This window comes from Toxorhynchites rutilus, chromosome 1 (genome assembly GCF_029784135.1).
Source record: "Toxorhynchites rutilus septentrionalis strain SRP chromosome 1, ASM2978413v1, whole genome shotgun sequence".
Classification (NCBI taxonomy): domain Eukaryota; kingdom Metazoa; phylum Arthropoda; class Insecta; order Diptera; family Culicidae; genus Toxorhynchites; species Toxorhynchites rutilus.
In genome coordinates, this window is record NC_073744.1 from 161735888 (window position 1) to 161748672 (window position 12785).

General features: G+C 41.0%; 1 protein-coding gene across 3 annotated transcripts; it reads right to left on the reverse strand.

Moving 5' to 3' along the window:
• Window positions 1–597: 597 nt before the first annotated feature.
• On the reverse strand, window positions 598–8325 carry LOC129762278 (DDB1- and CUL4-associated factor 6-like). Of its 3 annotated transcripts, none has more exons than XM_055760391.1 (6): window positions 8142–8325; window positions 6963–7416; window positions 2355–3091; window positions 1536–2296; window positions 1218–1473; window positions 598–1145 (listed from the first exon to the last, which is right to left on the reverse strand). In XM_055760391.1, the coding sequence occupies exons 2-6, from the start codon at window positions 7066–7068 to the stop codon at window positions 843–845; spliced, it is 2163 nt and encodes a 720-aa protein (XP_055616366.1). In that variant the 5' UTR covers window positions 7069–7416; window positions 8142–8325; the 3' UTR covers window positions 598–842. The 3 variants fall into 3 exon arrangements, with proteins under 3 accessions (XP_055616366.1, XP_055616367.1, XP_055616368.1); XM_055760392.1 differs by lacking the exon at window positions 8142–8325 and adding an exon at window positions 7755–7955 and having other exon boundaries at window positions 6963–7678; XM_055760393.1 differs by lacking the exons at window positions 6963–7416; window positions 8142–8325 and adding an exon at window positions 3598–3623 and having other exon boundaries at window positions 2355–3132.
• Between the last annotated feature and the right edge of the window lie 4460 nt (window positions 8326–12785).

A 12785-nucleotide genomic window follows, 5' to 3' on the forward strand; every position in this document is an offset into this window, starting at 1 on the left:
GTGAGAATTGAACTCGTGATCTCTGCGTGAGAGGTATGGATGTTACCACTACGCCAGATCGCCTCCTCAGAAATACGTGTTTCAAGTAATTGAATAACATTTCCGACTTTTATTTAACCATTCGTCCACACATTTCCAACATTGTCACTGAAACTTTTCATTATAATATAAAATTGTCTTAAGAAACAATTTTCGTATGAGATTTTTTCGCCATCTACAGAAAAGATGTTTTTCATTTAAATAGAATACTAATTTGATACGGAAAAGTTAATTTTCATCCATCATTTTGATTTTAAAAACGTTTTCATTCCGCCTGAAAATCAATTATTCTTTGACGCTCCCCTAAACTGGTAAACGAAGCTCAATGTCGTCAACGCGGGATAACGAAATTAGGAATAATCATGTTCTTGCCGATTTGAATTAGGAACAGAAAGCGCTCTCATCGGTATGTTTATCAGTAATGGCACAGATTCCAAGCAAGAAGCACGTTTAGGAACATCATATACGCGCAAATAGTCATTTTTAGAGTATTCACACGATATAAATTGCCTCAGATGAGCGATAGATGGGTACATCACGGTTTATAACTAAACAACATTTTTGGTTGGAACCATCGGGAAGTCAATTTATTGTAACAAAACAGTGCATCTAAATGGTACACGTTAACAAATGAATTACTAAAACTCATATCGATATTATGCAGGAAACAATTCATTAGATAGCTAGTGTTCCTACCCATTATTCATTCTACAACAGAAATCACATCTCTCATATACTCTGGGAAATCTCTTCGATGCTGCTAATGCTGCGAATTTAGATTATTTCTTGGAATACACCATCGCTCAAAGGAAATGTTCCGCATTCCCACTATCGCCTCCTCCGCTTCCTTCTGCGGGTCCATTGGACCCACCACCATTACCATCTCCGTCTCCACTGTTACCATTATCTCCATTGCTGGTACCCCCATTATCGCTGCCCCCACCGTTAGTCGAACCACCACCATTGGCGGATGCCGATGGGCCACCGTTTGTTCCCCGCCGATGCCGAAGCGAGTGTATGCAGGCAAGCATACGGATCATAAATGAGGCCGGCACCGTTATAGTATCTTTGGTTTCCTCCAGCATGACTGCATTGCGTTCGATGAGCTGTGGGATCGGTTTGGGATGGGAACAATTAGAATTCTCTGCTTTGAAAATTAGGCTCCCAGAATTACTCACATCATTTGCCGCCTCCTGGTCGAAGCGAATTTTCTCCTCGTCCATTGGAGCCCACACTTTCACGTCGTAATCGATACCTGAAGTGGCGAGAATGGGCAGCGACGGATGCGGCTGGACACAGTTAACCACGTGCTGATCAGCTTCCATCAGCATTACCAACCGCCCGGTCGCGCGTTCCCATGTGAACACATGGCCACAGTCTGACCCGGACATGATATAATCGTTGCCCCAAAAGGTGGCTTCCTTAATCATTGTGCTGCGCGCGATAAAGTGTGTGAAAATTTGTTACGGTTAGGCAAAAAAGGTAACGCGACTTACCGAGCGTTCCTGTGACCGAGGAACTTCCGCACAACATAATTATAATTGATGGCATTCGCTTCGAGATCCTTCAGTTTATTCAATTCCTCTTCATACGCAGCATCATCCTCCCTGCTCTCAGGCTTGTTTCTTTGGTTTGGTTTTTCGCTGTTGTCGTCTTCGTTTTCTCGTCGTTTCCCCCCCTCATCTTCGTCATCGTCATCGTCATCATCGTCGTCATCGCTGAGAGGGGCTGTCGTTTTGCGATTTGTACTAGCGGATGCTCCTCTGGCCGTTTGGCCCCTGCTCGTCGACGGTTGAGGCTCTGCACTCTGACCTGCTGGCGGTTGCTCCTCAGCAGCAGCAGCAGCAGTTCCACTGCTGCTGGCAAAGTTACGGAAATCATCAACCACGTTTGCCAGGTCGCTATCGTTCGTCAGTTCGTTTGTGTGGGTCAATCCAATGCGCGTCCGGGGGTCGGCCAACATTCGCGACAAAACCTCAGTCATACGGTGCATAATCGTAGCCTGCAGTTGTGGACGAGCCTGGCCGGCCCCGATTACCCGCGAGGCCATCTCACGGGCCGGTCGTGCATCCGGTCCGGTATCGGACCAATCCCCACGCAAACGTAACCGTCGCACCGGAGGCGGACTGTCAATACTGTGCTGAGTTTTGGAGCAACGTTTGCCCTTGTCCGTACTGCCGGACGCTTGGGCCGCGTCCACCTCGATGCCCTCCTTCGTGACGTCGAACAGGTACAAATGGTCGGATGAGTAGTTCACCTGTGTGTAGTTATATTGTACGAAATTGGACGGTGGAAATATTGTGAAAAACACTCACCAACAGTTCACTCTCATCATGGCTGTATGCGAGCGAGGTCACCCGAAACGATCGTTTCTCGCCCGATGGGTTGGTGAATACTTTCACCGGCACCGTGTGCCGGTCATTCGGCGATCCCGGGGAATCACAGTCCACCAGCTTGAGGAACCTACGGTCATAAATTCGCACGTGACTATCCGAGCTTCCGATGGCCATGTAGTTCATCGAAATCGGAGACAACGCCATCGACGTGACGGCAGACGGGCTCAGAATGAGGATGTTATCTTTGCAGCAAGTCTTGAGGCAGCGAGTCATCTTCCTCAGATCGAACAGTCGCACCGTGCCATCCTCGCCGCAGCTCATGAAGGTTCTCGGTTCGGTTGGAACCGTCAGCACCTCGTACGTGGTCCCATTGCTGTGACAGTTGAAGTAATTCAGGTTACGTTCGTGTGCCTCCGCCGGTTGCTGAGCAACATCCTTCAGTTCAGTGTACAGCACGATGCCATCGCCGGAGCAGGAGACGATCTCCCGATTACCACTGTGTGGTAAAAATCGAGCACTGAAAATGTTAGCCCGATGGGTTGTTTTGTGCTGGAACAGAACCCGGCCGGTGAACGGACTGCTGATGACGATATGTTGGTCGTCCGAACCGGACAGCAGCAGCTGTCCGTCGTCACTCCAAAAAACTGTGTTCACACAACCTCGGTGCACTTTGAGCTGCTTCCAAAGATCCAACCGCTGGATGAAATTGAGACTGTCTGTGGAGTGGAGCAAAATGTCGAACGTTGGTAACAACTGCCTAATAAAGTTGAAAATTATCGATCAGAATATGTGAAAGGCGCTTGCATGATTCTCCCTACTACATTTGACAAATATTATATGGATAATTGTTATAGGCATTCTAAGGTTTGTTTCAGTTAGATCCGTTAGATCAATGTTCATTTTTCAGCATCAGTCATAGTAGGCGTATCTGAAATCTTTTGACAAATTCACGCTGATCAGTTTTATTTTGAGAAAGATGTGCAGGCTTCGGCTTCCAAGAAAAGAAATTTGATTTAGCCCACCCACATGGTATTGAAATCGCGAAATCGCTGGTTAAATCGAACGAGTATGATGTGGTGAAACGTTTCCGTGAGCGTACAACGGGTGGATCAGAGGACGCGTTGAAGTGGGACTAACGATCGAAAGCTGTGCTTGAAGTTATTGAAAACAATTGAGACAAACCCGGGACTCTCGAACTCTTGCCAAAAAACACAACACTAACCAAAGTACCATCCGGATAATCCGTATGCGAGAAGGTTATCGTAAGTTCTGTTCCTGCATGCAACCAAACAAAGACGCAGAAGCAAAATCTGCTGGCCAAAGGCGCGCAATTTATCGTAGTTAGAGACATCGAACTTCGGAAACGACAACAGCCGTTTCGATAGATGAACTTAAACAAACATTTCTTCACCACTTACGACTCCGCGCACTACGCGTCTCTAACCTCTTGACGGATATGGTGTCGACGTCTGGTGGCCATATTAGTGCTTGGGAGGTAAAATATTCTCTATCAGATCAGAAGGGCCAAGTGCAGTGTAAAGATATAAAAGTTTGAATGAAAATTTTCTACTTCATATTGTTTGATTACCTAACACATGTAGTCCTGACACTCACTTAACCACTTGTCGATGCATTTCCTGTTTGTTCCACAAATAATTACTATTATAATATAAAATCATCGTTAGACACAGTTTTCGTTCAATGTTTCTGCGATATCGGAAAAAAAATCCTCTTATTTCATCATATAAAATAAATATTCGATACGTTAAAGTAAATTTTCATTCATAATTTTGATTTTGAGAGCATGTTTATTCCTCCTGAATATCCATAATAATTTTCGCCTCCCAATGAAAGCACACGAAGCTTAATGCCGTCTACACAAATATACTCTTCAAAATCAGAATTCGAATTGGATTACGATTCCAATAATACAAAAGCAAGAGCAGCAGGTTTTCCATTTTCATAGTCTTTACTTTTAGATTTTCCAAAACAATACTCGGAACTTGACAGTTCAGTATAGTTGTATTGGTGAACCCGAGTGCCAACCCGTGAAACATCTCAGTGCGAAACTAACAGCTTTCGGGGCAAACTAGTGCGACACTGAGTGCGAAACTGAGTGAATAAAAAAACGTTTTGACAGCAGTTAGTGCGAAACTGAGTGAATAAAAAAACGTTTTGACAGCAGTTAGTGCGGCACTGGGGTTGAAACTGAACAAAAACGAATTCGCTATAATAGATTCGGACGAATTGTGTAGCGGTGTATCGAATGCCATCAAGTGACGAATCCAGGGGTTAGACATCAATTGAATATAGACTACCCAAAATCAAAATCAATAGTTTGCTATTCGATACGATTAATCGCTCCAAATAATCGATCAATCGATTAATCGTTACACTGAGAGAAATAATTAGTTAGACTATTATTTCTCATTTGTTAGAAAGCCATCTGGAATCAAAAAAGTGTTCATTCCGCCTGAAAATAAATTATTATCTTTTACGCTCCCCTAAACTTGTAAACGACCCAGCAAACATTAAATCGTATAACTTTGCACATGATAAGTCACATATAATTTCGTATCGAATCACAATCGCATAAAATATCAATCAAAATATCGATCATATATATCTAAAATCGCATAAAATGCGAAAACACGATTTTCCATGTCATCGATGGATTGAGTGGTAACGTTGTCGTATCAAATCGCATATCAGTCCAAAAAGCATCGCATATCGTTATATACGGCTTTATATGCGTACAAAATATGACATATACGTATATCGCCTCCACTTTTGTGTGTATATGCTAGTTATCTGCATCATATATCATACAAATGTGTCTTGGTTGTATGTATATCGCCTCCAATTATAGATATTCAAATGACTTAATGTTTGCTGGGTCATTTCGAATCGACGGCAATGAGCTTCTTTCAGGAGTTTACGAGAGCGTCAAAGATAATGATTAATTTTCTGGATAAAACTTCAGTGGCCGTACGGTTTTTTGCTCTGGGTTTGGATCGATTAATCGACATAAATTATTCGTTCGCTTCGATAATTGGTTGTGCAGTATTCGTTCGATTAATAATCAATTTCTGTAGGAAGTATTCGATTAATCGATTAATCGAACGATTATCGGGGATCACTAGTTGTTTGTAGCATCGTATAGCGCCGGCATAAGCTTCATTAAGTGCGATTTACACACAACATCCACGTCACGTTCCCGTCCCGTCACGTCACGTTACGTAAAGTTATTCCACCATGCAATTCTCATGAAGACGGCGCCAGTGGTTGTATGGTTAGCGTAACAGCCTCACAATCCGATCGGCCTGGGTTCAATCCCAGCTGGCGTCGTTGGGATTTTCTGAGGCGAAAAATCTCTGGTTACGTCTTCCTTCGGAGCGGAAGTAAAAGAAGTTGGCCCGGCTCATGAGTTGTTGAGTCTGATAGGTAGGAACAGGTGGAGTCGCCTCCCTGATGTCGGTGATTGGCACTAAAGTGGCGGAAATAGGCCGACGAAAAATAAGCGAAGATAAAAAAAAAAAAAAAATTCTCATGAAACCATTCACATACACTGGCGGCATAACAACCCTTCAGCGACCGTTCATCGAATACGACCGGCAGGATTTGCAGAAAACAATATTTGACGGAGACGGACGGTTCGTTGGGGTTTTGTCTGGGCTTTGTGTCTCGGCTTTTGTTTTGATTTTGGTTGTATTCTTTATGCCAACATATCCCTTAGTTCCAAATTTCGGAGTCAAAATCATTCGCGACTAGCTGAGAAAAATAGCCTATATATTATTATTGTTGAATAAGGCTCGGGACTACGGGGTTGAACCATTTAAATAATAGAATTCAATGATTTTCATTGAAGTTTTATAAATTTAGTACTGGTTCTAGGTATGTTGATTCGAAAGAGGGCATTGCAATTTAAAACTGTTGTAGGTGGCGACACCATGAATAACATCATTCGTTACTTGACGTGACGGTGCTGCTGCAAGCATAGACTGCATGTGTGAATCGAGACATTGACGGAACGTGGACGTTCTTTTCCGTAACGTTCTATGTGAATCGCACATTATCCACACATTTTTCTCGGAAACAATCGATCAGTGATTGCGACACAAAGAGCGTTTCTTCGATATTTTATCATTACACAGAATTACTCTTTGTATCTTCATGCAGGAGCCTTTTGGCGTTATTGGCCAGACAAAACACTAAAATAACAATTTTTGGATAAATTAACCGAGCCCAAAACTTTTGTACAACTTTCGTAAGTGACTCACCGCGTTATCTTTTAAAGCAATGGATACGATATTCACCTTGATTTCAAACTGTAACCGTGCTGAATAAATATAGAAACAGTTTGATGACAGCATTATGCTATCTAGTAATCCTATCTTTTCCTCAGCGTTTTCTCTGTTAATGCACGGTTAACGTAGAATGAAACTGAAAACAAATTAATGCGCGCATCATCCTCATAGTTGCGCACGAAAAAACGAGTTAACAGATCTGTATCGCACCTGGCGTAAGCAGGCGCGAATCATTGAAGCACGATTCCACCTAACCACCTAACATCCACCCCACACTCACCTTTGCTGGTGCTGACAAGCTGTGGCCCGTACCGTTCCCCGTACGATGCTCCTCCATCGTACAACGTCCTGAATACACTATTTGCCCACTTGTCCGACGAGTGCATCGCGTAGTGCGTTGTATCTCTTCTAAGGCTTGCTGGTCTGGTCTGGTCTGTGTTGTACTACTCTGGACCGGGTCTATCTACGACGGCACTCACAGACACGCGCACACCTTTGGGTACTATTTATCTTATCAACAGGACTGATTGTCTATCGGCCCGATGCAGAGATTTGGTTTGTTTTCGTTGGCTCGAGATAAAAAAAAAACTAAACTAAGCACTTCCACCTACCGGAGCGGCGATTCGGTCGATTCAACACAGCTGGAAGGGTGATGTGTGTCCTGCGGGAGGCAGTGGACGGCAGCCACCCTACGACAGCGACAGCATGTTGACTACTCGAGGCGCGCGGAAGCACTGAAATGGACAGATGAGCGAAAGATTACCCGAATGAGATGCAAAAATAAAAATTCCTTTCGCGATGGTCGCGCGTCGTGTCTCGCTTAGCCAGGAATGTAAACAGCGACGTCAAAGTTGTTTTTTTCCTATAAGCGATCGAGTTAGAGGTACAAGTGGCGGCGGCGGCAGCATCGTGCGAGATAAATGACTCCCATCGTCATTACCATACCAATGTGGGGAGGAGGGATCCGCCTAAGAGCGGTATCAAGCTCGAAAGCCGCTATAATTAGATTGGATGCTGTAGGTACCGTGAAGAGAGGGTATGCTGGGAGAGATGGGTCAATTTGAACACTCACGAGACGTTCGAAGGTACTTGTGGCGTATTGAGGTGATTCCACTACGTGATGCGCGGAAATACTGACAATGTGTAGCTACGTTTCCCAACAACTTATAGGAAGATTATCCCACAGACAGAAAGATGCGGTTATTTAATTAAAAATAATTCCGTCTAGCACATATGTGATGTGATGATGGGAAAGGGTCTGTTGAGAGTCACTCATGAGAAATTTTATTTCTATGGCAAGTGCGAAGGTCAATGTATTCGTTCATATAAAAAAAGAACGCCCTCCAAGAGACAATTGGGATGACACGATTGTTTAGCTCGATATTTATTGATTAGATGTGTTGTGTATTGTTATTTGCACAAAGGCGCATTATTTACACGAGTGTTGATGACCTCTTACCTCATTCTCAGTGCCGAGCGCCGTGTTCTCCAAACAATAATGCAAAAGATAAACTGTTATATGTGCCAGTAAAGTACCTACAACTATCTTAATTAATGTTTCACAGCGCCACTACAATTTTCTTGTGCTCTCTTCGGAATATGCGAACTATGTTTTATTTTGGATGATAGAAGACAGCTGATTGCCGATACTCTCGCATACATACCAATAACATATGAGGTGGAGCAGTAGGCAGAGTATATTTGTTTGGTAAACAAAATATGGGGCCTGATTCTCGAATACACTTTACGGTGGAAACGGAATGAAACCAAAGTGCTCATATCAATGTATAACAGGTGAAGCAGCATCATCACTTCAATAAGATGAAGATTACAGTTTGTGGAGCGGGGGTTGTTTGTTTTGTTATTGCTAGGATACACAATTTTTGCATTTTCACATGCGAGAGTAGTGGAAATGAGAATGAAATTCTACAAAATCATCCCTTCTTTTTCACAGAAATTCGCAAAAGCCGAACATAGTAGGCATCGTTCGAATAAGCGTCGTAGCAGTTTTTAGAGAGCCGCCGGCAGTGTTCTGATGTTGTTTGTAAACAATACCGACAGCAATTCCAATAAGGCTGAAGGTGCATTTCATATGATTGTTTCACCTGGTATATATAGAGGCGCCGTGAATTAAACGTATTCGCGATGACAATGGTACGGTGTCGACATCTGGATACGAAATTAGTTTCCCACTAAAACTTATCATTATAATATCAAATAATCTTCAGATAAAATTTTGTATGAGATTATTATAGCACATGAAGAAAAAAAAGTGTTCCATTCACATTGAACACCAGTTTAATTTCATTAATGATTTTTACTTGAAAAGTACTCATTCTGCCTGCCATTCTGTCATTATTATCTTCGACACCAAGGCGCCTAGGAGTATACCTAAGGTGGGCCAACTTGCTAAAAGCACTCTTTAGCCATCTTGGAAGTCTACTGTGTTTTGTTTGTAAACAAAACACAATACGCTAGTGCCGAAGCTCGCTCCTGATCAGTCTGTCTCTTTCACGCTTCAAGCAAATAATTCCCTTTCTGCTTTCTTCCGTACTGTTTTCCCCTAACCAACTAAGTGACGAAATGGCCTCACCTTAGGATATACTTGTAGGCGCCTTGCATACGTAAAGTTTGACGGCACTTGAATTGTATCAAGGGGTTTTAGAACAAGGTGGAACGGATGCGCTTAGACTTTTATTAGACTTTTTGCTAGAGTTTTTCTTTTTCTGAAACCAGATACAGACCAGAGCGTGATTTAAAATTGTTTTAGTTTTAATTACCTTTCTAAAAGAACTTCGAACAACTATGAAGCGTCAGTATGCCTAGTGATCCCCGATTTTTGAAATTAATCGTTTTCATTTCATTTCATTGCATATTTATTCTTATTTTGCAACGTAAGACCAAGTCTTTTTTATGTTACATTGAGTTGTTCCTAGTAGAAAGTGCCATTTATCAATTTGGATTTACGAGTTTTAAGTTATACAAAATATTAAAAATTTCTTATCAAAAAATGCTCTTTACAATACACAAATATACTAACTTAACTGAAATACTCTTTACATCCTCGTTTGAAAGCTAAGAATGATTTTTGATTGGAAAGATATACAGGTAATGAATTCCAATGTACGACACCTCGAACAAAAAATGAGTTCCCGTACTTGGTTGTACGATACCGCGGTAATATGTATTTTTTGTAACGATTGCTCCTCATAATTTGAAGTTTAATCGTTAATTAAGTTAAGTTAATCGTTCATCCTTTAATCGAATACTTTTTAGCAGTTAGTTATTCGGTACGAGTAATCGCCCCAAATAATCGATTAATCGTCATACTGAGAGAAATAATTAGTTAGACTAATTTGTTAGAAAGTTAGAATTTGTTAGAAAGCCATCTGGAATCGAAAAAGTATTCATTCCGCCTGAAAAACAATTATTATATTTTACGACCACCTACCCCCCCCCCCCCCTCAAACTCGTGAAGGAAGCTCAATTCGCGTTGACGGCATTGAGCTTCGTTTACGAGTTTAGGGGAGCACCAATGACAATGATTGATTTTCAGGATAAAACTGTTGAGGCACTCTTTTTTTTTGCTCTGGGCTTGGATCGATTAATCGACGTAAATTATTCGTTCGCTTCTAGATGTTTTTTTGGGATTTGTTCACAAAAGTATAGTACTATTCTGTTTGTGTTTGTATTCAAAATAGTAGTTCTCCTTGAATTTCAGTGAATTTATCTGTATGTACCCAGCAAACATTAAATCGTATAATTTTGCACGTGCCAAGTCTTACAAGAAATCCGAATAAATCATAATCGCATATAACATCAATCAAAGTATGTATCGTGTATATTAGAAATCGCATAAAATGTAAAAACTCGATTTTATATACCATTATCAAATTAAGTCGCAATTCGGTATAATAAACATCAATTTTATGATGTACATTGTCGTAAAATATATTCAATCCGCTTCATATGCGTATCCCAGCAAACATTAAATCGCATAACAAGCGTATATATAACATCATATGCCCTAAATTTTGGTTGGCATATAATGCGCCTAACTGGCATATGCATGCAAAAGTGGAGGCCATATACATACATGGCAAATGCTTACCGAATTTGTTTGGATGAATATGCAACTTTGACCGGCTATAATAGCGACTTGTGCCATACTCATATACGATTTATTACAGACATAGAAAAAAAACAAATGGCGCAAAATATTTTCGTGAAATGTTTATTATAGCCTCACGAATCGCCATTTTTATATATGAGTATTTATGTTTGTAGAAATAATAATTGTTTGATTGACTTGTGTTGGGAGTGGAATTGAATGTTTAAAATGGCACAGATTGATGTTTGGTGAAAACTGCTCCGATATGGGTTCGAACTCCGGTCGTCTGGATTATCATTCACCAGTTATCTCGCGCGGCTATCTGAAATTTAATTCAACAGTGGTTAAAACTTTCGAGTGCATCAGCATTTCATTGACATTTCAATATGATGTAATATGTCCTTTATTAGGATCTAATATGATTTACTGTTTCATGATTTTCTTCAGCATGCAACACGATTTACTACAGTACTGAATCGATTTAAATTATACGCTTATACGACACACAAACTGCATCAGCGTAATATACGCATAGGATGCGGATTAAATATATTTTACGACAACTTAAATCGATTCAGTACTGTAGTAAATCGTGTTGCATGCTAAAGAAAATCATGAAACAGTAAATCATATTAGATCCTAATAAAGAACATATTACATCATATTGAAATGTCAATGAAATGCTGATGCACTCGAAGTTTTAACCGCTGTTGAAGATAGCCGCACGAGATAGTTGGTGGATGATAATCCAGACGACCGGAGTTCGAACCCACATCGGAGCAGAGTTCACCAAACATCAATATGTGCCATTTTAAACATTCATATTCCACTCCCAACACAAGTCAATCAAACAATTATTATTTCTACAAAGATTATTATTCATATATAAAAATGGCGATTCGTGAGGCTATAATAAACATTTCACTAAAATATTTTGCGCCATTTGTTTTTTTTCTATGTCTGTAAGAAATCGTATATGAGCATGGCAATTTGTCAATTCATGAATATATTCATATTAGATCGCAGTTCAATTTCAACATAATCGCTATTATAGCCGGTCAAAGTTGCATATTCATCCAAACAAATCCGGTAAGCATTTGCCATGTATGTATATGGCCTCCACTTTTGCATGCATATGCCTGTTAGGCGCATTATATGCCAACCAAATTTTAGGGCATATGATGTTATATATACGCTTGTTATGCGATTTAATGTTTGCTGGGTATCTCTTTTTCGGTTCTTTTTATAGAGAATTGACGTTGCTTTTCCCTCAATTATGTCATACTAACCCATCCTACAAGAACAATGATTTCGTTAATAATTGTTCGACTGATTACTTGGTAAATTGTTAGTTTTTGTTACAAATCCAAATCGCAGGTATTAAGTTTTAGTTTTCGAGGTAAAATATAAATTGCAAGACTAAGTTCAAGATGCTAGAGTCTGTGCGACTTACCTCGACGAGAGTCCGTAAAAGAGTGGGTGAATGGTTGGTGGGGAGATGCTCGGGTCGTGTGTGTGAATTGAGGCGTTACTCGTTTAACGGCTTTGTACTACTCCGCTTGCAACGGTGGATGATGGTACTAGCATAGTTAAGCTCCATTCACAATAGCGTTTTATATGCCACACAGAGTCCTAATTCGAAAAACCTCCGTGATCTCCGTGTATTACAATGGAAGAGCATGACGTGCGACTAGGCACAAGTATTAAATACGATCCGAGTCCGAGGAGACCTTATCAGGTGACCCTTCAATATATTCAATCTTCAAATGCATTTGATTTTCGACTTTTTGCTCCGTTGTACAGAGGAGACCTTTTCAGGTTACCGTTCAATGTCTTCAGCCGCTACGAAATGCATTTGATGTTCGAGTTTTCGTTCCGACGAGTAATTGGGTCCACGCTCACAAAATAATTCACTTGCCAGAGATCTGATCTTTTGCAGAGGAGACCTTCTCAGGTCACCCTTTAATATTTTCACGGCTACGAAATGCACTT